Source organism: Anomaloglossus baeobatrachus, chromosome 2 (genome assembly GCF_048569485.1).
Source record: "Anomaloglossus baeobatrachus isolate aAnoBae1 chromosome 2, aAnoBae1.hap1, whole genome shotgun sequence".
NCBI classification, from domain to species: domain Eukaryota; kingdom Metazoa; phylum Chordata; class Amphibia; order Anura; family Aromobatidae; genus Anomaloglossus; species Anomaloglossus baeobatrachus.
The window spans coordinates 781,474,890-781,502,629 of NC_134354.1; the positions used below are offsets into that span (position 1 = coordinate 781,474,890).

General features: G+C 48.0%; 1 protein-coding gene across 1 annotated transcript in view; it reads left to right on the forward strand.

Annotated features, from left to right (window-relative positions):
• The window catches only part of THAP12 (THAP domain containing 12), a 73,333-nt gene extending 58,583 nt beyond the window's left edge, over positions 1–14,750 (forward strand). Inside the window, 1 exon segment of the mRNA XM_075337585.1 lies at positions 12,337–14,750. Coding sequence (XP_075193700.1) covers positions 12,337–14,261 — 1,925 coding nt within the window. The 3' untranslated portion in view covers positions 14,262–14,750.
• The last annotated feature ends 12,990 nt before the right edge of the window (positions 14,751–27,740 follow it).

Sequence of the window (27,740 nt, forward strand, 5' to 3'; positions counted from 1 at the left end):
GCTAAAAAAAAAATATGCAGCGGTGCTTGGAAGTTTGAATCCTTCTGAATTTTTCATACGTCTGTATAAGTTTGACCTCCAACGACATAAAATCTTCACACGAGTTACAAAAATGTTAATGAGGACAAACAAATGAGACAAAAATTCTCATCTGGGGGATAGTATGTGAGCCTTTAGAGTTGGCAGATAATTTAAAGTCTGTTTTCAATCAATGGGATGATAATCAGGTGTGAGTTGATCTGTTTTATGTAAAGAGCAGGGATCTATCAAAGTCTGGTCTTCACAACATGGATGTGGAAATGTATCCTGGCGCGAACAAAGGAGATTTCTGAAGATCTAAGAAGAAGACTTGTTGATGCTCATCAGAATGGAAAACGTTACAAAACCATTTCTAAAGAGTTTGGACTCCACCAATCCACAACAGATTGTGTATTAACCTAGCTAAACCATGATTGCTTCAGGAGTAAGATGAGTTTTCAAAGAGACCCAAGGTAAGTTATAAGCAACTAAAGGTCTCTCTCACATTATCTAATGCTCATGACCATTGATGGTGAGCGTGACAAGATTGCAAGGGGAAAATCACTATCCATAAACAAACATTTCTCTAGTTTACTAATTACTACCTGGACAAGACCGAAGGCTATGTGAACAATTGTTTTGTGGATGGAAGAGACCAAAATGGAGGTTTTTGGTTTTAAATAAGAAGCGTTCTGATTGGAGAATGGGGAAAAACCCTGCATTACAGCATAAAACCCTCATCTGGAAACGCTGAGGCTGTAGTAATCCATGTTTGGGACTTTTTTGCTGCATGAAATGCAGAAATATGAATCCTAGAATCATAGAATGGTAGAGTTGGAAGGGATCTCAAGGGCCATCGGGCCCAACCTCCCGCGAGTGCAAGGTTTCCTAAATCATTCCAGCTATATGTTTAGCCAGCTTACGCATAGAATCATAGAATGATGGAGTTGGAAGGGACCTCAAGGGTGTTGGAAGTGACCTCAAGGGCCATTGGGTCCAACCCCCTTCAAGTGCAGGTTTTTCTAAATCATCCCAGCTATACGTTTATACAGTTTCCGCATAGAATGATTGAGTTGGAAGGGACCTGAAGGGAGTTGGAAGGGACCTGAAGGGAGTTGGAAGGGACCTCAAGGGCCATTGGGTCCAACCCTCTTCAAGTGCAGGTTTTTCTAAATCATCCCAGCTATATGTTTATACAGTTTTCGCATAGAATCATAGAATGATTGAGTTGGAAGGGACCTCAAGGGCCATTGGGTCCAACCTCCTTCAAGTGCAGGTTTTTCTAAATCATCCCAGTTATGTTTATCCAGTTTCCACTTGAAGATTATAGAATAAAAAATGCATAATATGGAAAATTCTGAAGGTTTTACAAACTTCTAAGCACCACGGAACTAAAGAACACTTCATTCATGTGACTCGGACTCTAAAAAAACAAGGAAGGGTCCTCAGTTGTTTTTGTATACATCTTAGACTCTAAAGAAGTGACCGTGAAGGTGGGGTTACTTGCTTGGAATGGGGCGCGGGCGCTCCCATTTCGTAGATATGTTGGGTAAGGGGTCACACATTGCAATTCAGTATTTCTTTGTCGCTCCATTGGGAGACCCAGACAATTGGGTGTATAGCTTATGCCTCCGGAGGTCACACAAAGCATTACACTTAAAAGTGTAAACCCCTCCCCTCTGCCTATACACCCTCCCGTGCATCACGGGCTCCTCAGTTTTATTGCTTTGTGGAAGGAGGCACACATCCACGCAAGCTCCACATTTTAGTCAGCAGCAGCTGCTGACTATATCGGATGGAAGAAAAGTGGGCCCATACAGGGCCCCCAGCATGCTCCCTTCTCACCCCACTCGGGTCGGCGGTGCTGTTAAGGTTGAGGTACCCATTGTGGGTACATAGGCAGGAGCCACATGCTGTTTTCCTTCCCCATCCCTTAGGGGCTCTGGGTGAAGTGGGATCCTGACCGGTCACCAGGCGCTGGGACCGCGCTCCCTCCGCAGCCCCTGGGGGAATCTGCTGGACAGGAGCCGGGTATCATCAGGGACAAGGCCCTGCGACTCTGAGGTACTCTGTTTCCCCTTGGGGACGGCGCATAATGCGCCTGGGTAATGGACACTGCAGCAGCTGCTGGGTGTGTTAGTGCGCCGGGACTACCGCGCTGGCCGCGCTTGTTTGCCGGCCGCGCTTATAACTTTAGTCCCCGGCTTTTGCGGCCTAGTGCCGCATATTCCCACCCCCGGGCCTGCCAGTCAGGGGTAAGGGCGGGACGCTGCACTGGACGTCAGCGCTGAGGGCAGGAGCATACTTTGTATCCTCCTCCCCCCTCACTGAGCACCGTGGGGCACCAGATTCCCGCACTTTTACAGGCACGCCCACGGCCCCCTCCTCCTCTCTGAACACCGGCAGCCATTACTACAAGACGCTGGAGAACTTCAGAGGGGAGACAACTGAGCTCCACAGCTCTGGGAGGCCCAGGCAGGGATCTGGTGGTCACACAACCGCTAGGAGCGGTCGGTAAGCCGCACCTGTTACTAGGTGCTGGTCCCCCTGGGTGCCGAATTGTATATTTATATGCTTATAGTGTATACATTTACTCTGTACGGCCTCACTGTTAGCGTTTGGCTATATACCCTCACTGATTATTCTAAGAGGAGAAACAGCATGTCGTCTGCAAAAAGCAAGGGTACCAAAGCACAGGCTTACTTTGCAACCTGTACCTCATGTGCGGCAATGCTTCCTGCAGGTTCCACCTACCCTCATTGTGTGCAATGCTCGGCCCCTGTGACACTCACTCAGCCGGAGTCTCAGCCACTGGTGGGACCCCCGGCCCAGGTGGAACCTCCGGCCCCCACTGTCCAGGTGACAGGGACAGAGTTTGCAGTATTTGCTGACAAACTTTCTGAGTCTATGGATAGATGGTCTGCTAAGATACTGGAAGCTTTGCAGTCCAGACCTGTAACACAGGCCCCGGGCACTGTTGATTCATTGCCCCCATGCCCCCCTCGGTCGGAGCAGCAAAGAGCTCCTGGGTCAACTCATAGGTCCCAAGGGGAGGACTCCGACACGGACCGCAGTCCCAGACCGACGAAGCGGGCTCGCTGGGAGCGTCCCTCGACTTCATCACACTGTTCAGGGTCTCAGCATGAGAACTCTCTGGAGGATGAAGCAGATGCGGCAGATCAGGACTCTGATCCTGACGCCGCGCTCAACCTTGATACGCCTGAAGGGGACGCCATAGTAAACGACCTTATAGCGTCAATCAATCAGGTGTTAGATCTTTCTCCTCCACCCCTTCCGATTGAGGAGTCAGCTTCTCAGCCGGAGAAATTTCATTTTAGGTTTCCCAAACGTACACGGAGTGCGTTTCTTGATCACTCCGACTTCAAAAACGCAGTCCAGAAGCACCGAGCTTTTCCGGATAAGCGCTTTACTAAGCGACTTCATGACACACGTTATCCCTTCCCCCCTGACGTAGTCAAGGGTTGGGCCCAGTGTCCCAAGGTGGATCCTCCAGTCTCTAGACTGGCGGCCAGATCCATAGTTGCAGTGGCAGATGGTGCATCACTAAAGGATGCCACTGACAGGCAGATAGAGCTCCTGATGAAATCCATCTATGAGGCTATCGGCGCGTCCTTTGCTCCGGCATTTGCTGCCGTATGGGCACTACAAGCTATCTCAGCTTGTCAGTCTGAGATTAATGCACTCACACGAGCCGCGACTCCGCAGGTTGTGTCATTAACCTCTCAGGCGTCGGTGTTTGCGTCCTACGCCATGAATGCGGTACTAGACTCTGCGAGCCGTACAGCGGTAGCATCCGCCAATTCAGTGGCAGTCCGCAGGGCCATGTGGCTACGTGAATGGAAGGCAGACTCTGCTTCCAAGAAATTTTTAACCGGTTTGCCGTTTTCTGGCGACCGCCTGTTTGGCGAGCAATTGGATGAAATCATTAAACAATCCAAGGGTAAGGACTCGTCCTTACCCCAGTCCAAACCTAACAGACCTCAACAACGGAAGGTACAATCGAGGTTTCGGTCCTTTCGGCCCTCAGGCAGGTCTCAATTCTCCTCGTCCAACAGGCCACAGAAGGATCAGAGGAACTCTGATTCATGGCGGTCTAAGGCACGTCCTAAAAAGACCGCCGGAGGAACCGCTCCCAAAGCGGCCTCCTCATGACTTGCGGACTCCCCAAACCGCATCCTCGGTCGGTGGCAGGCTCTCCCGCTTTTGCGACGCCTGGTTCCCACATGTCCAAGACCGATGGGTGAGAGACATTCTGTCTCACGGTTACAGGATAGAGTTCAATTCTCGTCCTCCGATTCGTTTCTTCAGAACATCTCCGCCCCCCGAGCGAGCCGATGCTCTTCTGCAGGCGGTGAACTCTCTGAAGGCAGAAGGAGTAGTTATCCCCGTTCCCCTTCAGCAATGGGGTCACGGTTTTTACTCCAACTTGTTTGTCGTACCAAAAAAGGACGGATCTTTCCGTCCCGTCCTGGACCTCAAACTGCTCAACAATCACGTGAAAACCAGACGATTCCGGATGGAATCTCTCTGCTCCGTCATCGCCTCGATGTCCCAAGGAGACTTCCTGGCATCAATAGACATCAGAGATGCTTATCTCCACGTGCCGATTGCACCAGAGCATCAGCGCTTCCTGCGTTTCGCCATCGGGGACGAACACCTTCAGTTCGTGGCATTGCCTTTCGGCCTGGCAACAGCCCCACGGGTCTTCACCAAGGTCATGGCAACAGTGGTTGCAGTCCTACACTCTCAGGGACACTCAGTGATCCCTTACTTGGACGATCTTCTTGTCAAGGCCCCCTCTCGGGTGGCATGCCAACACAGCCTGAACATTGCTCTGGAGACACTCCAGAGGTTCGGGTGGATCATCAATTTCCCAAAGTCAAAACTGACACCGACACAATCGCTGACATATCTCGGGATGGAGTTTCACACTCTCCCAGCGATAGTGAAACTTCCGCTGGACAAACAACGATCACTACAGACAGGGGTGCGATCTCTCCTCCGAGCCCAGTCGCACCCCTTGAGACGCCTCATGCACTTCCTAGGGAAGATGGTGGCAGCAATGGAGGCAGTTCCATTTGCACAGTTTCATCTGCGTCCTCTTCAATGGGACATTCTCCGCAAATGGGACAGGAAATCGACGTCCCTCGACAGGAACGTCTCCCTTTCTCGGGCAGCCAAGGCATCCCTTCAGTGGTGGCTTCTTCCCACTTCTTTGTCGAAGGGGAAATCCTTCCTGCCCCCATCCTGGGCTGTGGTCACGACGGACGCGAGTCTGTCAGGGTGGGGAGCGGTCTTCCTCCACCACAGGGCTCAGGGTACCTGGACTCAGCCAGAGTCCTCCCTTCAGATCAATGTTCTGGAGATAAGGGCAGTGTATCTAGCCCTGAAGGCGTTCCAGCCGTGGCTGGAAGGCAGGCAGATCCGAATTCAGTCGGACAACGCCACGGCGGTGGCATACATCAACCACCAAGGCGGCACGCGCAGTCGGCAAGCCTTCCAGGAAGTTCGGCGGATTCTGCTGTGGGCGGAAGCCACAGCCTCCACCATCTCCGCAGTACACATCCCGGGCGTGGAAAACTGGGAAGCGGACTTTCTCAGTCGCCAGGGCATGGACGCAGGGGAATGGTCTCTTCACCCGGACGTGTTTCAAGAGATCTGTTGCCGCTGGGGGAAGCCGGACGTCGACCTAATGGCGTCCCGGCACAACAACAAGGTCCCGGCATTCATGGCACGGTCTCAAGATCACAGAGCTCTGGCGGCAGACGCCTTAGTTCAGGATTGGTCGCAGTTTCAACTGCCTTATGTTTTTCCTCCTCTGGCACTGCTGCCCAGAGTGTTACGCAAGATCAGGTCCGACTGCCGCCGCGCCCTCCTCGTCGCCCCAGACTGGCCAAGGAGGTCGTGGTACCCGGATCTGTGGCATCTCACGGTGGGTCAACCGTGGGCACTACCAGACCGACCAGACTTGCTGTCTCAAGGGCCATTTTTCCATCTGAATTCTGCGGCCCTCAACCTGACTGTGTGGCCATTGAGTCCTGGATCCTAGCGTCTTCAGGGTTATCTCAAGAGGTCATTGCCACTATGAGACAGGCCAGGAAACCAACGTCAGCCAAGATCTACCACAGGACGTGGAGGATCTTCTTATCCTGGTGCTCTGATCAGGGTTTTATTCCATGGCCATTTGCCTTGCCCACTTTTCTGTCTTTCCTTCAATCCGGAATGGAAAAGGGGCTGTCTCTCGGCTCTCTTAAGGGACAAGTCTCGGCGCTCTCTGTATTTTTTCAAAAGCGTCTAGCAAGGCTTCCGCAAGTACGCACGTTCCTGCAGGGGGTTTGCCACATAGTCCCCCCTTACAAGCGCCCGCTAGAACCCTGGGATCTGAACAGGGTGCTAATGGCTCTTCAGAAACCACCTTTCGAGCCAATGAGAGATATTTCTCTTTCTCGCCTCTCGCAGAAGGTGGTCTTCCTAGTGGCAGTCACATCACTTCGCAGAGTGTCTGAGCTAGCTGCACTGTCATGCAAAGCTCCCTTCCTGGTGTTTCACCAGGACAAGGTGGTTCTGCGTCCGGTTCCGGAATTTCTCCCGAAGGTGGTATCCCCTTTTCATCTCAATCAGGATATCTCCTTACCTTCTTTTTGTCCTCATCCAGTTCACCAATGTGAAAAGGATTTGCACTTGTTAGATCTTGTGAGAGCACTCCGGCTCTACATTTCTCGTACGGCGCCCCTGCGCCGCTCGGATGCGCTCTTTGTCCTTGTCGCTGGCCAGCGTAAAGGGTCGCAGGCTTCCAAGTCAACCTTGGCTCGGTGGATCAAGGAACCAATTCTTGAAGCCTACCGTTCTTCTGGCCTTCCGGTTCCTTCAGGACTGAAAGCCCATTCTACCAGAGCCGTGGGTGCGTCCTGGGCATTGCGGCACCAGGCTACGGCTCAGCAGGTGTGTCAGGCGGCTACCTGGTCGAGTCTGCACACTTTCACGAAGCACTATCAGGTGCATACCTACGCTTCGGCAGATGCCAGCTTAGGTAGGCGAGTCCTCCAGGCGGCGGTTGCCCACCTGTAGGAAGGGGCCGTCTTTCGGCTCTATTACCGGGGTATTCTTTACCCACCCAGGGACTGCTTTTGGACGTCCCAATTGTCTGGGTCTCCCAATGGAGCGACAAAGAAGAAGGGAATTTTGTTTACTTACCGTAAATTCCTTTTCTTCTAGCTCCAATTGGGAGACCCAGCACCCGCCCCTGTTCCCTTCGGGCTGTTGTTCTTTTGTGTACACATGTTGTTCATGTTGAATTGTTCTTGGTTCATGGTTTAAGTTCTCCGAACATCCTTCGGATTGAATTTACCTTAGACCAATTTATAAGTTTCCTCCTTCCTGCTTTTGCACCAAAACTGAGGAGCCCGTGATGCACGGGAGGGTGTATAGGCAGAAGGGAGGGGTTTACACTTTTTAAAGTGTAGTGCTTTGTGTGACCTCCGGAGGCATAAGCTATACACCCAATTGTCTGGGTCTCCCAATTGGAGCTAGAAGAAAAGGAATTTACGGTAAGTAAACAAAATTCCCTTCTTTTGGAGGGGTGAAGTGTGGTATGCACTGTCCTGAAGAGACGATGTCCCATCATACAGGTTATTATGGCTGCGTCCTATGTTTTTACTATGGGGCACCTATCCCAACGTGTTTCTTATCTACTGTGGTGGTACTAGTGTAATGTAAATGTCTCCAGTGTTAATTTAAAGGGGTTTTCCATTTTTACGGTTCAGTCATTCAAAAACTTGAATTGCTTGAAAATAAAAAAAGATTGGTGTTATTCCCTTCTCCCACATCTCTGTTGCTCTTTGGCTGCAGCAGAGATCTCATGTCAACAAGCAGTCATATGCGTTCTCCCTCAGAGCCCAGCGATTGGCTGCAGCAGTCACATGCTGCAGACGTGAAATCACCGCTGCAGCCACATCAACAAAGACCAGCGGTATTGGCAGAAGGTAAGTAACGCTGATTGTATTATTTTTAAGCAGTTCATGACTTTGGAATATTGAACTGTGAAAAAATGTCCAACCCCTTTAATAATGGATCCAAGTAGTCATGTAAAGTATCATCTGTGTTATTATATTTTCCTTTTTTATTGAGAAATAAAGCAAAGCTACGTACTTGAGCCAGAAAATGTGGCCTGATTTATCGCTGATTGCATATTTCGGATCTTGCGCTTAAAATCCACAGCTGATTGTAGGTAAAATACTAGTGAGAGGCGTTCGTTCTACTTGGATATACTCATTATATAGAATGAATGAAAAAAAAAATGTAATTAAAGGGAATCTGTCAGGAGATTCTGAATCCAACGATGTATCACTTAGATTACTGGTGGCAGCCGTTCTGACACAATGTGCATTTTTAGCTTTAGGCATGTAGCAGAGTCCAGAGGGCTGTGCCCGCCCACACCAGACTCTCTAGAGATTGCCACTTAACAGTCAATGTGCAATCAGAGAAGGGGGCGTGCTGGACAACATGGCACAAGCCAGCTAGCCACAGCAATGATAAAGGTCCAGCTGCTAAAACAAATTTAGCAAATAAACAAAAGATCGGACTGTGACAACACAGGCATACCTGTACTTTCTGTCTCAACCCTTACAGCATGCTGGCTTCAGCTTTTATAGTGTTATGTGCGCCAGGCAAGCAGATTTTAGCGAAACCACTGGGCAACAACACACAGATAACCGAAAAGGGCTTAACTACGAACCTACACCTGGTTTTCTCCAGAACTCCTGATGGTTAGGGTATTATGCTGCAGGTGTGAATCCGGGTACCTCTCGGGAAGACTGGTACTGCGAAGGCTGGCCCCAGGCATATGGGTGCGATAGTCTCTGGCAGTAGGTTAAGGTAGCAGCCAGTGTCGAGGTTCTGTCCGGGAGGGATGGATGCGGCAGCAATAACTAGTGTTGATACTTCGTGGCAGCTGGTATCGTGGTCGGCTACCGGTGTGGCATCTCGCAGCAGATTAGGGATGACTGCACTGCCGTTACATATAGTAAAAACCTGGTGACAGATTCCCTTTTAAGAATAGTTTCCTGAGTCATAGGCCTCTTATTTAGCTATATCTGATCTCTTGCTTTGCACTAAGTAGGGGCAACAGCCCAAACATGTCTCTACAAATGGAGTTTCTGGATTGCTTTTTTTCTAAGTCATGTCTTATGGCTTGATAATGACTTTTAGGATTGCTACATCCAATACTGTAGGTGGTTCCAGATATAAAGTTTTCTTTCTTTTGATGAGGCGATTTGCATCAATTCCTTTTAGTTATCCAATAACCATTTTATTTACGGAGGTGATCGCTGTAGTTTATTTAAGAGGTTTTCAGATTTTGAAGAACCCATGCTCTTTGGTTAAAAAAAATAACCAATCTGTGCTTTACTAACCTTCACGCTGACTCCACAGCTTCTCCAGGTGTCTTATTGTTTGCAGCACTGACGTCGACAGCACTGCAGCCAATCGGTGAGTTCTGTGGCTCTGCCCGAGTTGATGGCTCATGAGGTTCCTGGTTTAACATTTCTGATCAGACTGTATGAAACCCACTGCCACATCACAGCGAGCCTGAGTGGGTCCCTAACTTATTTGCAGCCTTAAAGGTGCAGCGCTGCGTGCCAAACACCGCCGCAGCAACAGTGCACCAGCAGGACAGGTGACCTTGTGCCTCACAACACTCATGCTGCAAGGCTGTGCCCCCATGACTCCAGGCCACACCGCCGCACTGACACAAACCCACCAAAACAATGGCCGCCACACAGCACCAGCACCCTGTGAAAGGAGCTTTATACTCCCCTTCCACAAGACCCCAGTATGTGAACTGAGAGCAAAAAGGCAGAACCCCTCCTTGCAGTCTCCTCCTAACGATTAAAAATGCCTGTGCCAAATGGGCAAATGGGATGAGAGCTGGTTCCTTTATCATGTTTCCCAAAAAATAAAACTGATATTTTTTGCCTCGAAAAATGCGCTAGGAATTATTTTTGGGGTAGGTCTTTTTTTTGGGGGAAAACACTGCTAAGTTTACCCCCGACAGAAGACACACCTATGCCCCCCACCACAGGAGAATCGCACTTACCAGACCCCGGATATGTAGAGTTTGCAAGTGAATGGTCTTCTCTCACATACAGGTCTGTGTCCCTATCCGTTCCACAGTGGCCACTCCCACTACTGGCTGGAAGCAGTATCACTCTTGCAGAGTTAGTGAGAGTTGAGTTATACTGCGACCCGATGTGTAAGAGCGGAGGGATGCTAGAACAGTGTGTAAGAGCGGAGGGATCCTGGACCCGACCTGTGTGTGTAGATGTCTGTCAGAAAACCCATGCACCGTCGGCACTTGCCAGCTGTTGTTCGTGGTCTAGTGAGTTCCATTTTTATTTATTTTTTTTTGAGGGTGGAGGGGTTAGGCGCTGTCTTGTCTTTCGGGGCACTCTTCTCTGTTTCGGGGCACTCTTCTCTGTCCCTTTCGGGGCTCTCTTCTCTGTCCCTTGCCAGCTGTTGTTTGGGGTCTGGTGAGTTCAATTTTTTTTGGGGGGGGAGGGGGAGGCGCGATCTTGTCTTTCGGGGCACTCTTCTCTCTTTCGGGGCACTCTTCTCTCTTTCGGGGCTCTCTGTCTCTGTCCCTTTCGGGGCTCTCTGTCTCTGTCCCTTTTGGGGCTCTCTGTCTCTGTCCCTTTCGGGGCTCTCTGTCTCTGTCCCTTTCGGGGCTCTCTGTCTCTGTCCCTTTCGGGGCTCTCTGTCTGTCCCTTTCGGGGCTCTCTGTCTGTCCCTTTCGGGGCTCTCTGTCTCTGTCCCTTTCGGGGCTCTCTGTCTCTGTCCCTTTCGGGGCTCTCTGTCTCTGTCCCTTTCGGGGCTCTCTGTCTCTGTCCCTTTCGGGGCTCTCTTCTCTCTTTTATGAAGTGTCCTGCTGTATTCTTTGTAATCAAGAGCTGTGGAAAAAAGCGCAATAGGGTCTCTTACCCCAATAGGGGAAATGTAAAATCAAACTCGCCTATAGCGGTTGTGCCAGTCACAACCACTATGCAACATGTAAGAATCCGGGTCCAGGCAGCAGTCCCAAGTATGGCTGATAACAGAGAGTAGAAGAAGAAAGGGTTCTCAATTCCGCGCCAAGGACTCAAACAGATTCAGAAGGAGATTAATGCTTCCTTAATATCATGCACAGGTCAACGCGTTTCAGGAGTCACAGCTCCCTTCATCAGGACAACAGCTGTGACTCCTGAAACGCGTTGACCTGTGCATGATATTAAGGAAGCATTAATCTCCTTCTGAATCCGTTTGGGTCCTTGGCGCGGAATTGAGAACCCTTTCTTCTTCTACTCTGTTATCTGCTGTATTCTTTAACTTTTTTAAATGCCTGAACACTTCATTATTGGAGTTGGCCTTATATTTTAAGCATACTCTAACGCCAACAATTCCTGCTAGGGCTTATTTTCAGGGTATGTCTTATTTTTGAGGAAACACTGTAGTGGATTTTGGTAACCAGTGACTTGTAGTCTGCCCACTCCAGTCTCAATGCCGTTCATGCCACTACTTCATGAAGCACGTAAAAAAAAAAAAAATGCTGATTTTGTTCTTTAATAAATGGGAGCATCTGGCCACCACTTTTTGCATGTATTGTTTGCAGCTGATGTACACTGCCAAGTAGCGCATAGCAGGTCAGACATCATTGTGTGTATTTACAACTTTTCTGTCTTCAGTCACTTCTTGCACCAGTGCCAAAAACAGGATTGCAAACGTTTTGTGTGTTTTTTGGCGTATGATTTATTGTGCAATTTACCAGATTTTATTCTTTTCTCCAAAAGCAATTTTCAGGGCCCTTGCACAAATATAAAATACATATTCTTAGGGATTGAGTGTTGCCCTATGGCTTTATATTACACCAGCCCTAAAATCGGCCATAAAACACCTGTGGCCTGCAGACGAGCAGTTGCGAGGAGACTATGTCTGGGAACGGCAGTTTAGTATGGAATTGTTCCCATTCATGTAATATTGATGGTATATGCCAAGGATAGAACGTTAATATTGTAGTTTGTGAAAACTCCATTTCATTTTAATCTACTGTGCCCCCAATGCTTCACCAAATTTTCCAGGAAATATTTTAATCTTGTCGTAATGGACACTTACTATTACTGAAATGAAGACCAATACTTTGGGTCTTAAATTCTGGGGTTTTGAAGGGCAAATTTCAAAATATTTATAAGCTCATACTCAATTCTTTTAGTCATTCTTAGAAAATTGTGTATCTTCTGTGCAGTAATTTTTATTTTATTTTTTTTCCAGTAGATGCTTCCGTCCTCCCTTTGCAAGAAAACCACGAAGCCAACAACAATGATGTAGAAATCCAGATCGAAATTGAAGACTCAGAAGAAAGCACGCCAATGACCGATGAGGAAAGATATAACAAGGACTACATAAAGGCTTTGTTCGAGATTGTGCTACTGATGGGAAAGCAGAATGTATCCTTGGAAGGAAGGAATTTGAAAGATCCGGAAGGAATTTATTCCCCAGACAACTTCCAGGCCCTTCTCGATTATCGTATTAATTCTGGGGATGACGTTCTCAGAAAAAGATTTGAGATGCTCGCCGTCAATCAGGAATATTGCTCGCGCTTTCAACAGGAGCAGATCTTAGAAGTTTGCAATAGCTGTATAAGAGAGGAGGTGATGAGGGATGTGCGTAACTCCCAATTCTTCTCTATCATCGTCGAAGACGCGGTTGACTTGGCAGGAGAAGAACACATGCCTGTTTTCCTCAGGCACATAGATGACGCCAACAACCTACACGAAGAGTTTGTTGGGTTCCTCCCTTGCGAAGAGGATGCTGAAATCATAGCTGTGAACTTCCTAACGACCATCACCGAAAAATGGAAATTAAATCTGGAGTATTGCCGCGGACAGTCGTTCATTGCTTCCAGTAAATTCTCTTCTAAAATGAAAATTGTAGCTTCACGGCTTCTACAGAAGTGTCCGCAAGCAACTTATACTCTCTGTTCTTCTTGTGCCTTAAATATTTGGTTGGCAAAATCAATTCCCATTTCTGGGGTTTCGGTAGTGTTGGGTACTTTGGAAGATATTTATTTACTTTTTAGTAAGATGCCCAGCTTACAGCTTGAACTGGAAAATGCAATCACCAATGTTTTTATGGACAATATTGATAAAGCTAATGAACTTAAGGAAATCCTGAGATCGGAGTGGACAAGCAGGCATGACGCTTTTGAAATTATAGTGACACTCCTTCATTCTCTTGTTCTCTGCTTAGATAGAGTTGCCTGCGATAACACTTTTAGGTGGAATACAAAAATCACCGGACGGGCGTTTGTGCTGTCCAGTGCCTTGACAGATTTTGACTTTGTCGTCACCATCGTCATATTGAAAAATGCACTATCGTTTACTCGAGCTTTTGGAAAAAACTTGCACGGACTGACCTCCGATGTTTTTTCTGCAGCTAATAGCTTAACTGCCGTTTTGCACGCTTTGAACGAGGTCATGGACAATATCGAAGTTTATCACGAGTTTTGGTTTGAGGAAGCCACAAACCTGGCAGCCGAGATCGATATCCCGGTTAAACTTCCAAGTCGATTCCGTAGAATACAGCATATAAACTTGCAACCGGATTTAACGTCAGAAAACTTCTATAAAGAAACTCTTAGCATACCGACCATCCAGCACATCATTCAAGGACTGAAGGACGTCTTTTCTGAACAGCACTTAAAAGCCCTCAAATGCTTATCGCTTGTTCCATCTGTGATGGGCCAGCTCAAATTCAGCACCAGCGAAGAACATAATACAGATTTGTATAAATATGACCTTCCTTGTCCCGAAACGCTTTCAGCAGAACTTCACTGTTGGCGCGTCAAGTGGAAACATAGAAGCAAAGATGTTGAGCTTCCGTCCAACATCTTTGAGTCTCTTCATCTCCCAGATATAAAATTCTTTCCCAACGTTTACGCCCTTCTTAAAATTTTATGCATTTTACCCGATTTTAAAGTCGAAAATGAGAAATTTGAAAGTGGCCGAAAACGTCTGAAGTTCTACTTGGAGAGCACGCCCGTGGAGCAAAGGTCAAGTCAACTGGCCTTAGTAAACATAAGCTATGACTCCAAACACGATTTAGACGTAATGGTGGACACGTACATGAAAATGGTTGAAAATAACGTTACGTTCGACTCTGCGTCTCCACATTCGGAAATAGTGGACGAAGTTTGATGCTGATTGTACACAAGTCCAATGTGTGTGTTCTAAACTGTCAAGAATTTGAGTTTTTCCTGTGGTTCCTATTTTGGAAATGTAAAATACACCATTCTTTCTATAATTTGCCCCCCAAAAATGCAGTTTGATACCAAGATTTTATAGAAGAATCCATAATCGGGGAATTCAGTGTTTCACCCTAAGTTGACCATAACCTTGTAGTAGAAAGTATATGAAATAAATACAATATACTTTTGGGTTTTTATGGGTAAAGTTACGTACAGAGTTTTATGCTCACAACGTTGGAGACATCGTGAAGAAGTTTTGGTAGATTTTTGAGTTTCACATTTTTTTTTTTATTAATGAAATACTACAGATTAGCCAAGCTAAAGAGATGGCGGGGGGGGGAAGATGTACAAATTATGCTATTTGTATTTTTATACTGAAAGCTTTTTGTTTTCCAAAATTTAAGGAAACAAAAATAAAACCTTGTTTTCCTTTCAAAAAGTAATTTTTTTAACTTTTTTTTTTTTCTTTTCAAGCAATGTTATAGAATTGGGGAATGTTTGTTTGAAATCGAAGTATACATCACTTTGGATAAGGGGGTACTCTCATTGTCTCTTTAATTTTTTCCTTAAAACTGCCTGCAGTAACCTTCTCTAATTTTATTTAGTGCTTAACTCTGTGTCATGGTGACAGGGGAGAGCAGGGGACCGCGGCACCTAGGCTGGTCCTCAGACTAGGGGGACCCTATGTATCCCTTATCTCAGAGTTATCTCTGAAGGTGAGGATGTCTGAGCCATCTTCCTGACCCTGCTCCAGACCAGCCCTCATCTTTTACCCCCCTGTCCTAGGGGAGGGCCGGGACAGGAGTGTGATTAAAACCATCAGAAATGGACAAACAGGGGAAACCAAAACTCTATCTCACAGCACGCTTACACAAAGGTTTAAAATATAAGAAGGAAAATTAGGAGCAGGGACGGAACGACAAGACAATGAGAGAATTCCACAACAACTCCAAGCACCATGCAGTATAATCACCAGCAGGATTGGGACACAACAGCACACAGACCCAGACAGAAATAAACTATAGTCGGGGTGTATAGATGGATCCCATAGATATCTTACAAAGGCGGGGAGTAAATGGATAGATTTCCAACAACATGTGATCCCAAAGGTAACCAGCAGGCTAGCAGAGGTTAACTCTAGCTAGCCGAAGCTATAATGAACACCCAGCTGGTAGATGCCCGAGCCTGCCTGTGTAACTCAAAAACACCAGGAAAATATATCTGTCCTCTAAACAGACAGCTACAGCGGGTATTGAACATGTCAACCATTTCTCTGACGCCTCATTGGGGGACACAGGACCATGGGTGTTATGCTGCCTATCCATAGGAGGACACTAAGTAGATGCAAAAGCATAGCTCCTCCTCGGCAGTATACACCCCCTGGTCGGGCCAGGCAACCTCAGTTTTAGCTTAGTGTCTGTAGGAGGCACTTCCTTTCAAGGTTTGTTATTTTTTGAGGGCGACGGTTTCCTTTTGGGACCGATCTCCCACTACCATCAACGGGCGGGAACGTGGAGTGTCGCCTCCACGTACCCCCTCCTGCGACGCTGGATCCTGGGCTGGACAATGGGTTCCACAGACAGATTTTCCAAAGCCCAGGGTAGAGGCCTGTGCCTCTATAGCCCAATTCCTCAGCCCCTCTTTGCAGGCTCTGAGTTGAATATGGCACCGGTGTGACCGGACACAGCAAGCTGACTCTGCTATTTTCACTGCCTGGACTGAAGCACTGTTTAAGGGGAGAGCCCCCCCCTGACTGGTTTCCCAGACAAAGGGAGAAAAGACGGTGCAGGGAAGGCTCCCAGGACATATACAGTATTTATTATGAGAAATTTCCTTGCTAATTGCAAGGAGAGCCCCAAGGATCCTGAACACAGTGTTAACTTTTCTCTAGCTTGCTGGCTGGAGGAGGGAGGAAGTCACTCCTGTTTGCAGAAAGTCCTGCACAGATAATTTCCTGGTGGCAGGGGGAGAGCACAGAGCTCAGGGACTCATGCTGTTTATTTGCTATAGTAGAAAAGCCGGCAGAGAGAACCACCAGTGACAAGCTGTGTGCTGACTGGAGGGAGAGGGAGTAAAACTGTCAGAAGCTCCCTTCCCGCCGTTTTTAACTACCCGGAGCAGGGGGGGGGGGGGGGGCACACTGACTTTTTCTTCGTGCTCTTTTAGCGCTAAGCCCCACCCCCTGTGGCGCGATAACCCCCCCCCCCCCACCTCCACCCCCCCCGGAAAGCATGGGAAGATCTCCACAGAGCTTACTCCTTCCTGAGGACGGGCCATCGGCTGATTCTGGTAAGGTGCTTGCTTCACTTGTAGCCCTGCTGAGCATTGCTCCCCCTCCTGGCATACTCCTATTAGGAACATAACAAAAACAGGAGGAAACGAGTAACTTGCTTCAAAAAATATATGTAATTTTTATTACTTATTTTTTATATATTTCATGTACTTATTTTTAGTAATATTTATGGAAAAATACAAAATACATATAGCAATATATGAAAAGATTACAGCAATTGGTTGGCCGAGAGGAAAGATGTTTAAAAAAGGCACAGATTAATCCTGCCAGACTCAGAAAAATAGTACTCATCAATAACAATATCACATGAATACAAGAGTATATCACATAAAGGTAACCACGTGTTCCTACGTGAATTATTGCGCCACATCACACAAAATAAATTAACAGTTTCCCCAGTGAGGATTATGCAGAGGACTCAATGGACATATTGCACGCACTGCCAAAAAATTGTGACCATTGCCGCTTATTAGGTAATAGGGGGGCATACATAGCATCCACCTAATCACAATACAGCAGTGTGAGCGTATGTCCCTAAGAGACCACCTGCAAACCTCATATAGGGGATCCCAAAGTTGGAATGTTCAATTAATAAAAACAGTCATGCAGGGGTCCCACTCGCATAGTGCAAGAAGTGCTGCAAGGAAGGACATCACACAGTCGTACTATTCAAGCATCAGTGTGCTATAACAGTGATGTACCTATGATTCCAACACAGCAGCAGTTCAAGCACATGCACAAGGAGGACCAACTACATACCGTGCGGCGCCAATGTCACTTGGGAAACATATCAGCAGGCAGGAGGTTAGATGAGGAGGGGATTAGACCCAAATAAAGACTCCAACGTACGTTTCACAAAGGAAATAACCACGCTTCATCAGGGAGTGATTTATCCCAGTGACCGGCCGGTTTAAATAGCCGGAAACATCTTGAATACTGACCCATTTTTGAAGGGCTCACTATCAGACTACCCTATGATGACGGCCAGAAGATCGGCCAATCTTCGTGACGTACTTGTGAAAAGTCACTATGTTCCACCAATATCGGGCTTCTTGGGTTCGAGGACTCCCCGTGTGGGCTGCTTTCCATGTGGCCACTGCCTGGCCTGCAGCAATGTCGTGCGGAGTTCAGTATTTTCTTCAGCGGACGGGACGCGCGAGTTTCAGATCAGGGATTATGTGTCATGTGGCACCTCAAACGTCATATACTATGCCGTTTGTGGGTGCCCATTGATATACATTGGCCTGACCTCGCGCGAGCTACGTATCCGCGTCCGCGAACATGTTAGGGACATTGCTGCGGCCCGGACCGTGGATGATGTTGCCTCTCTGAAGACCATTCCACGTCACTTCAAGATCCACCACGGATGTAATTCGAAATCCTTATCTGTGCGTGGAATTGAGGTGGTTCATGGTGGTATCAGAGGAGGCAACATCAAGAAAAGGCTTGCCCAGCGTGAGACAAGATGGATGGTGACGTTGGGTACAGTCACCCCCTCGGGCCTTAATGAGGCTTTGAGTTTTGCCTCTTTTCTTTGACATCACCCCCTTTGGGGTTTCTCCCTTTATGTGTTTGAGGGATTAATGTTTTTAATATTTTTAATGTTATCTATTTGTCCTTTATGATACTTATTTGCTTTCTGTCCTTCTTTCACATTCCCTTTAAGCAGCTTGGATCCGTTTGTTATCCATCCGAAGTGACCTTACATTATATATACTGGACATCCTGGAATGAACTACTGACGTATCTATTATTACATGGACTGAAGAATTGGATCAAATATGGATGATGTTATACTGTATCTCTGTATTTCATGGTTACTTTCTCATATTTATCGTTGGTAGTGCTTACACAGTTGAGTTACATTCAAATTTCGTATATATGGTTGTCTTGTCATACCTGTCATGGATGGTGCGCGTCCGTGTGCTGCGCCTCTGGCCCGTTCTCCTCCTGGCCGTCTCTGATTGGGGCTGGCGCATGCTCGGGAGCTATGGCGACGCGTCTCCGCTCTCGCGCATGCGCCGTCTCCATGACGGCTGGTGAGGGGCTCTGGGATCCGGGAGCGCCGCGCGCGCATGCGCCGTGATGATCCATTGACTCAACACAGCTGATTACAAGCTGTTTCCGGCTATTTAAACCGGCCGGTCACTGGGATAAATCACTCCCTGATGAAGCGTGGTTATTTCCTTTGTGAAACGTACGTTGGAGTCTTTATTTGGGTCTAATCCCCTCCTCATCTAACCTCCTGCCTGCTGATATGTTTCCCAAGTGACATTGGCGCCGCACGGTATGTAGTTGGTCCTCCTTGTGCATGTGCTTGAACTGCTGCTGTGTTGGAATCATAGGTACATCACTGTTATAGCACACTGATGCTTGAATAGTACGACTGTGTGATGTCCTTCCTTGCAGCACTTCTTGCACTATGCGAGTGGGACCCCTGCATGACTGTTTTTATTAATTGAACATTCCAACTTTGGGATCCCCTATATGAGGTTTGCAGGTGGTCTCTTAGGGACATACGCTCACACTGCTGTATTGTGATTAGATGGATGCTATGTATGCCCCCCTATTACCTAATAAGCGGCAATGGTCACAATTTTTTGGCAGTGCGTGCAATATGTCCATTGAGTCCTCTGCATAATCCTCACTGGGGAAACTGTTAATTTATTTTGTGTGATGTGGCGCAATAATTCACGTAGGAACACGTGGTTACCTTTATGTGATATACTCTTGTATTCATGTGATATTGTTATTGATGAGTACTATTTTTCTGAGTCTGGCAGGATTAATCTGTGCCTTTTTTAAACATCTTTCCTCTCGGCCAACCAATTGCTGTAATCTTTTTATATATTGCTATATGTATTTTGTATTTTTCCATAAATATTACTAAAAATAAGTACATGAAATATATAAAAAATAAGTAATAAAAATTACATATATTTTTTGAAGCAAGTTACTCGTTTCCTCCTGTTTTTGTATTGCTATCTGAGTAGCTCTGCACAGTGTGTGATACCCCTTGGGACTCACACATCTGTGCCTTTTGTTATTGTTGGATCTTATGTATTTATCCTATTAGGAACATACAAAATTCTAAGGGCACTAAGAGTGCTAAGGCCCACATGGTCTATTATTCAACCTGCACTGCCTGCCACGCTGAGCTACCACGTAAACACACCTCTTCTCTCTGAGTTCTGTGCCCCTATAGCCCCCCTGCCACCACCGCCGCAACCGTCAGCCCAGAGCCTAGGGCTCCCAGCCCACCGGAATGGGCACAGTTTCTGTCCCAATCCATGGAAAGACTGTCAGAGAACCTGGTGCTGGCTATGCAATGTCGTCCTCCACACCCTTCTGGGTCCCTGGACGGAACGCAGCCTGAGGATATCCCTATGGAGGATCCTTCTGAGATAATCCGGGCATATGCTTCACCGGTTGCAGGGATCAGGAAAAGAGCACACGGCCGGGTGCCCCCAGCGGGCTCTCCCTCGGGAGCACACAGGGCAGGCTCTCCCACATGCTCCACGGCTTCTGAAGAGCTGCAGGAGGGAGAATGCTGTTTGTACCAGGAGGATTCCTTGATTTCATCCTCCCCAGATGATCAAACTGCAATAGACTCCCTTATAGCAGCAATCAACCAAGCTCCTCATGTGGAGGATCCCCCATCCACTACCACTGACTATGCGGTCTCCTTTAAGAGGGCAAGGAAACCCCATAAGGTTTTCGCTGATCACCCAGAGTTTCAGGATATCCTCACAAAGCAAAGGGAGGAGCCTGACAGGCGCTTCGGTAACCGAAAACTCATGGAGTCCCGGTACCCTTTTGTCTCACCTGCCCCTAAGGGCTGGGCCGATCCGCCCTCGGTCGACCCCCCCCGGTCTCCCGCCTTACCACAAAGACGCTCCTGTCTTTACCCGATGGTTCCTCCATCAAGGACCCGACAGACAGACAGGTGGAGCACCTTGCCCTCTCTGCTTTTGAGGCTGCGGGTTCCTTCCTCTCGCCCTCCTTTGCCTCTGTGTGGGTCGCAAAGGCAATCTCTGTCTAGTCAGAATCCCTTAACACTTCGCTTGAGGAATCCCAGTTCACTCATACCTTCACAGAGGTAACAGCTCAAATTGCCGCTGCGGCGGAGTACCTCATGCAGGCCTCCATGGACGCTGCTACCTGCGCAGTGTTTGCCGCCTCAAATACCATAGCCATCCGTAGAGCTCTCTGGCTCCGACAATGGCAAGCGGACTCTGCCTCCAAGAAGTCTCTCACGGGCCTTCTCTTTTTTCCAGACTGATTTGTTTGGCGAACGTCTGGACAAGCTCATTTTTGACGCCAGGGGAGGAAAGAGTACCTCCCCCAGCTGAAGTCCAGGACGTCCTTCACCAGACGTCCACAGTCCTCGTTCCCCTCCTTTCGGAACTCATTTGGTTGGTCGACATCCCGTGCTGTCCCCGCCACCAGCCGCGGACTACGCAGGGACCGACCTTCTCAGCTCTCCCCGAAACCCACTTCGTCATGACAGCCTAGACCGAAACAGTCCAGAACTAGGGAGACTCGGCCACGACGGTTTTTCCTCCCTCATGACTCCTTCGGCGCCCCAGAAGACACACTCATTGTAGGAGGTCGACTGCGGCTCTTTCAACACATCTGGGCTGCCGCCTCAGACGACAAATGGGTGCGAGACCTTGTGTCTTTCGGTTACCACATAGAATTTCGGACCCGACCCCCGAGTCGGTTCTTTCTCTCAAACCCCCCAAAGACTCGAAAACGACGCGAAGTTTTTTTCTCAGCAATCCACTCGCTCCAAACAGCAGGAGTGATAATACCTGTCCCAGACGATGAGAAGTTCGGGGGTTTTTATTCCAACCTTTTTGTGGTCCCCAAAAAGGATGGGTCAGTTCGACCCATCCTGGACCTCAAACACCTAAACAAACAAACGTGCACGTGCGGAGTTTCAGAAGGGAGTGCCTAAGGTCCATTATTGCATCCATGGTCGAAGGGGAATTCCTCGCCTCCATAGACATCAAGGACGCGTACCTGCACATACCCATCGCCCCAGATCACCAAAAGTTCCTCCGCTTCGCAATTCAGGACTCCCACTTTCAATTCGTAGCTCTACCCTTCGGCCTTGCCACCGCACCAAGGGTCTTGACCAAAGTCATGGCGGCCGCCATGAGCGTCCTTCACGCCAGGAGAGTAGTCGTTCTCCCTTACTTGGATGACCTCCTCATCAAGGCCCCCTCCTTCAGCGACTGCTCAACCAGCGTACAGATCACTTTGGACACCCTATCCCGCTTAGGGTGGCTAGTGAATCTGGACAAATCATCCCCGATCCCATCACGATCCATCACCTTCCTGGGCATGTCCCTGGACACCTGTCGAGGCTTGATCCTTCTCCCTCAGGACAAGGTGATCGCTCTTCAACGAGCGGTACGCTGCCTTCTACGTCCTCCGTCTCGCTCCATTCGATTCAGCATGAAAGTGCTCAGCAGGATGGTGGCGGCTATGGAAGCAGTACCCTTTGCTCAACTGCCCCTCCGCCCACTGCAGCTAGCCCTTCTAGCGGCCTGGGACAAGAGTCCTTTCTCCCTGGACAGACATCTTCACCTGACGCCTTCAGTCAGGTACGCACTCCGCTGGTGGCTTCGGTCCTCATCCCTATAGAAGGGGAGATCTTTTCTCCCAGTGAACTGGCTTGTCCTGATCACGGACGCCAGCCTCCTAGGCTGGGGAGCAGTGTACCGGCTCCACACTGCTCAAGGACGTTGGACGCCCCAGGAGTCTTTCCTACCCATAAACATCCTGGAACTCCGCGCGATCTTCCTCGCGCTCAGAGCGTTCTGCCCTCTGCTAGCGGGTCGTCAGATTCGAGTCCAATCGGACAATACGACAGCTGTAGCCTACATCAATCGGCAGGGGGCCACCCGCAGAAAAGCGGCTTATCTCGAGGCCCACAAGATCCTCAGCTGCGCCGAATCGACTGGGTCAGTGATATCAGCGGTACACATACCGGGGGTAGAGAACTGGGCAGCAGACTTTCTAAGTCGCCAAGGCCTGGCCGGCGGAGAATGGTCTCTCCACCCAGAAGTGTTTCTACACATCTGCACTCGCTGGGGCACACCAGACGTAGACCTAATGGCCTCAAGGTTGAATGTAAAGGTACCCGCGTTCATAGCCAGGTCACGCGACCCGCAGTCCATCGGCGCGGATGCTCTAGTCTGCTCCTGGCACCACTTCCGCCTGCCTTACATATTTCCACCTCTACCCCTGCTGCCGCGGGTAATCAGGAAGATCAAGGCAGAAGGAGTCCCGGTGATACTGATAGCACCGGACTGGCCCAGGAGCGCCTGGTACACCGAATTAGTACAAATGCTCGCAGACGCACCGTGTCGCCTTCCAGACATCCCAGACTTGATGACCCAAGAGCCCATTTGCCATCAGAACTCCAGAGCCCTGAAGCTGACGGTATGACCATTGTGACCTGGATAGTAACAAGAGCGGGATTCTCCCCCGCGGTTATTTCCACCATGATCAGCGAACGAAAGCATGCTTCATCCCGCGTTTACCACCGTACGTGGAAAATCTTCTTTTCATGGTGCAGGGAAACTAACGTCCAGCCTATGCCTCTGGCCATCCCCAGAATTCTCGACTTTCTACAGTCTGGCTTGCAAGCGGGGTTGTCTCTCAGTTCCCTTAAAGGGCAGGTCTCAGCTCTCTTCTTCAATCTTCTACCAATGCCGCCTGGCTCAAAAAAAACGCAAGTCAAGACCTTCCTCCAGGGCGTTTCCTATCTAGTTCCCCCGTACAAACGGCCGCTGGACCCATGGGACCTCAACCTCGTTCTGGACGGTCTCCAGAGGTCTCCCTTTGAACCCCCTCAAGGAATCCTCCCTTGCTCTTCTGTCCTGGAAGGTAACATTCCTGGTGGCAATTACGTCCATCAGACGGGTTTCGGAGCTAGCAGCACTCTCTTGCCACGAGCCTTTTCTGATCTTTCACCAGGACAAGGTGGTTCTGCACCCCCTTCCATAGTTTCTTACCCCGTTTCATTTGAACGAGGACATTATTCTGCCTTCCTTTTGTCCACACCCAGTTCATAGGGTGGTAAGGTCTCTGCATTAGTTAGTCCTCGTCAGAGCTCTAGATATTATATATCCAGGACAGCCCCCTTAGGAAAACGGACTCTTTGTTCGTCATTCCTGAGTGGCCTAAGAAGGGACAGGCAGCTTCAAAGGCGACTCTGGCTCGCTGGATTCGCTCTGCGATCCCAGAAGTCTACCGCTTGCAACTCAAGCCCATTCCTAGTGGGCTGCGGGCTCATTCCACGCGAGCAGTTGGCGCTCCGTGGGCCATTCGGCATCAGGCTTCAGTGGAACAGGTGTGTAAGGCTGCGACCTGGTCTAGTCTACATACTTTTTCAAAGCATTACAGAGTCCATACCCAGGTTTCAGCTGAGGCAAATCTGGGTAGGAAAATTCTGCAAACGGCAGTAGAGCACCTCTCTCAGTAGGCGCTCCTGACTGGGACTGGTTCCTCGTCCTTGGGTTGTGTTGTCTTTCTTTTATTTTTCCCACCCATGGACTGCTTTTGTGTACTCACCGTAAAATCGTTTTCTCTTAGCCATCATTGGGGGACACAGCACCCACCCTGTTGGGCCTTGGTTCTCTCAGTACCTCATTTGGTTATGACTCTTCTTTTCTCATGTTCCTCTGTTGAGAAGTTTTTACTGTTTTTTTTTTCTCCTACTGCTTGTGTACTAAAACTGAGGCTGCCTGGCCCGGCCAGAGGGTGTATACTGCTGAGGAGGAGCTATGCTTTTGCATCTACTTAGTGTCCTCCTATGGATAGGCAGCCTGACACCCATGGTCCTGTGTCCCTCAATGATGGCTAAGAGAAAACAATTTTACAGTGAGTACACAAAAATCCATATTTTCTAAGTAAATATTTTTTTAAAGGTGTTATTGACATGAATTTCTCACCAGATCTCTGTAGCAACCCGTCCAATCCATACAGGCAAAGAAATCAAACCATAGATGTCCATAAATTTAGTGGCGTGTAATAATGAGAGATGACAAAATGCCTCTTGTATGGAGAAACTAGTGTCATGCATTGCTCAGGAGGGATTTTGGCCCATTATTCCACAAAAACACTCTTCACATCCTGCAGGTCCCGGATTCTTCTGTGACCTCTGAGCTTTAAAGTTCCTTCCATAAATTTTGTATTGGATTTAGCTGCGGTGATCGGCTCTGCCATTCTAGCATATTTTATTTTCTTTCTCCGAAACAAATTGAGTTTCATTGGCTGTGTGTTTGTGAGCATTATCTTTGAAATGTCCACCTTCGTAGATCTTCATCATCCCGGTAGATGGCAGCAGATTTTTAACAGGAATGTCTGTGTACATTTGTCCATTCAAACGTCCTTTAATTACATGAAGTTTTCTGCTGCCGTATACTGAAAGTTACATACTGTGATGTTCGCACATCCTCCCTTCACTGTTAGTGTTTTTGGTATGATTTGCCTTTTGGTCTTCAAACATGGTGAGTATTATGGCATCCAAAGAGTTCAATTTTGGACTCCTCTGACCAGACTTATTATGCCAGTATTTCACAGCCTTGTCTAAATTTTGTTGAGGGAAACTTTAACCCCTTCAGCCCCCAGCCTATTTTGACCCTAAAGACCAGGCCACTTTTTGCACTTTTGACCAGGTCACTTTATGAGGTTATAACTCTGGAACGCTTCAACGGATCACGGTGATTCTGAGATTTTTTTTTCGTGACATATTGGGCTTTATGTTAGTGGTAAGCCGATCACGGGGGTGATAGGTGAGGGGGCGGGCAGCCGATCACGGAGGCGAGAGGTGGGTGTGCGGGCAGGAGATCGGGGAGAGCGGTGGCAGATGGAGGAGGGCAGCAGCGGATTGGGAGGCTTTTCGGCGCTTTGATATAGTACAATGGCAGCGCGGCAACTTCCGGGTCCCATGCTCTGGTCACATAACAGCATGGGACCGGAGCTTGTCGCCCTGCCATTGTACTGTATACACTGTACTGGCGTGTTCCAGGACCGACAAGTGAAGCTGAGGGGGGGGGGTCACCGGCCCCAGGTCCATGGTGATTGGAGAGATCGGTCACAAGGCCGGTCTCTCCAATCAGAGCTGCTGGAGCTGGGGGAGGGTGATCCAGCTGAGGTCAGGAACAGGTCCCCTCCTTCCCGAATCTGCGGTTTGTGTGAACCGATCGCAGTCACCGGGGCTCCGGTGCTATGATTTTGCCTTGACGGATACATCCGTCATGGTGCTCTGGTACTTAAAGACCCCTGACGGATGTATCAGTCAAAGGTCATGAAGGGGTTAAATAATCTTGAACCTGCTTTTTGTTAAGCAATGGAGTCTTGTGTGGTGAGCTTGCATACAGGCCATGAAGGATGAATGCATTACTTATTGTTTTCTTTGAAACAATGGTACCTGCTGATTAATGTAGCTCTCTACAGGTGTCCTTGGCTCTTGGACAACTCTTCTGATTCTTTTCACTCCTCTGTCTGAAATTTTGCGGAAAGCACCTGGTTGTAGCCGGTTTATGGTGAAATTATGCTCTTTCCACATGTGGATTATGGCTCCAACACTGGAACTTTGAGTGGTTTCTGTAACCAATGCCATCAGTGTGTCTTGCAACAATAAGTACACGAAGATCTTGAGACAGCGCAGTGAGTAGATGGCAGAGACAGTGTGTATATGTAAATATGGAATAGAATAGGTGAAATTTTTATGAGTGTAACAGGGTTGGTGCCTTAGGATTGGAGGGTTGCTGATGTGGTACTGATATTTAAGAAAGGTAAGAGTGTTGTGGAGGGTTTATGAGGATATTTTAGGAGATGACATTCAACGATATATTAGTGAGAAAAATATAATAACTGATAACCAGCATGGATTCATAAAAGATAAGTCGTGTCTAACCAACATGTTTGGGTTCTATGAGGGGGTAAGTGCAAACCTGGATATTGGTAATGCAGCTGATGTGATTGATTTGGACTTTGCAAAGGCATTTGATACTGTACCACATAATAGCCTCATACTAAAGCTCCAGAAGCAAGGACTAGGGCAAACTATGTGCAACTGGGTAAGGAATTGGCTAAAAGATAGGAAACAAAGAGTAGTCATAAATGGTACATTCTCTAATTGGGCTATAGTCATCAGTGGGGATCGCAAGGATCTGTACTGGGAGAAGTGGGGATCACAGGGATCTGTACTGGGAGCAGTGGGGACAGCAGGGATCTGTACTGGGAGCAATGGGGCCCGCAGGGATTTGTGCTAGGACCGATTCTTTTGAATCCATTTATTAATGACCTTGTGGATGGGATTGATAGTAAAGTGTCAGTCTTTGCTGATGACATCAAACTATGTAGGAAATTAAAAACAGACCTTAATAGTGTCAAGGAATGACGATGATGATGAGACTCAAAGGATCTCTCGATATCCGGCTGCTGCTTCTAATTAAAAATGTCATGTGTGCACACGAGAATGAAAAATAACTGCACAGCAAGTCAGTTATGTCTATCTCCATGACTGGCTCTTGACCAAGTGGTTCTTTATTGTTTGAAAGAAACTCTAGACCAAACAGTAAGGGGGTGTGAACAAAAGTTTTAGTCCAATCAAGTATCGTAGGTCAGGGCTTCATGACGTAGAGAGATCTGCATATTCTCCTTGGATTGGACAGTCCAGGCTCCAGGAATTTTCCTTTGTCCATCTGTGTTGGGTGTGGAACAGGAAATAGCAGCCATCTTTACAATTACATGTGCTGGTATATACTGTGTTCTAAGGAAAATACACTGAATATGCAATATACATATATACATGTTAGTAAGAAACAAAAGCATTCACAAATATGTGTGTTAGTTCACATCTACTGAACTATATAACTGAGTCTATGAAATGGCTGAATTAAGTATTTTTGGATACTCAATTCTTTATCCTCAACAGTCCCCACTAAAGACTTACTTCTGCCATTTCTAAATTCTAAGGGTACTGTGTTCCCTTAGGAAGAGAGGTAGGAAGATCTGTTGAAAAACCTGCCTAACTGAACGTTGAAACATGGGCGGAAAGGGGAAAGGGGTTTTCTTCACCGGTTTGAGACCAAGGACTCCTAGGCGAGTCCT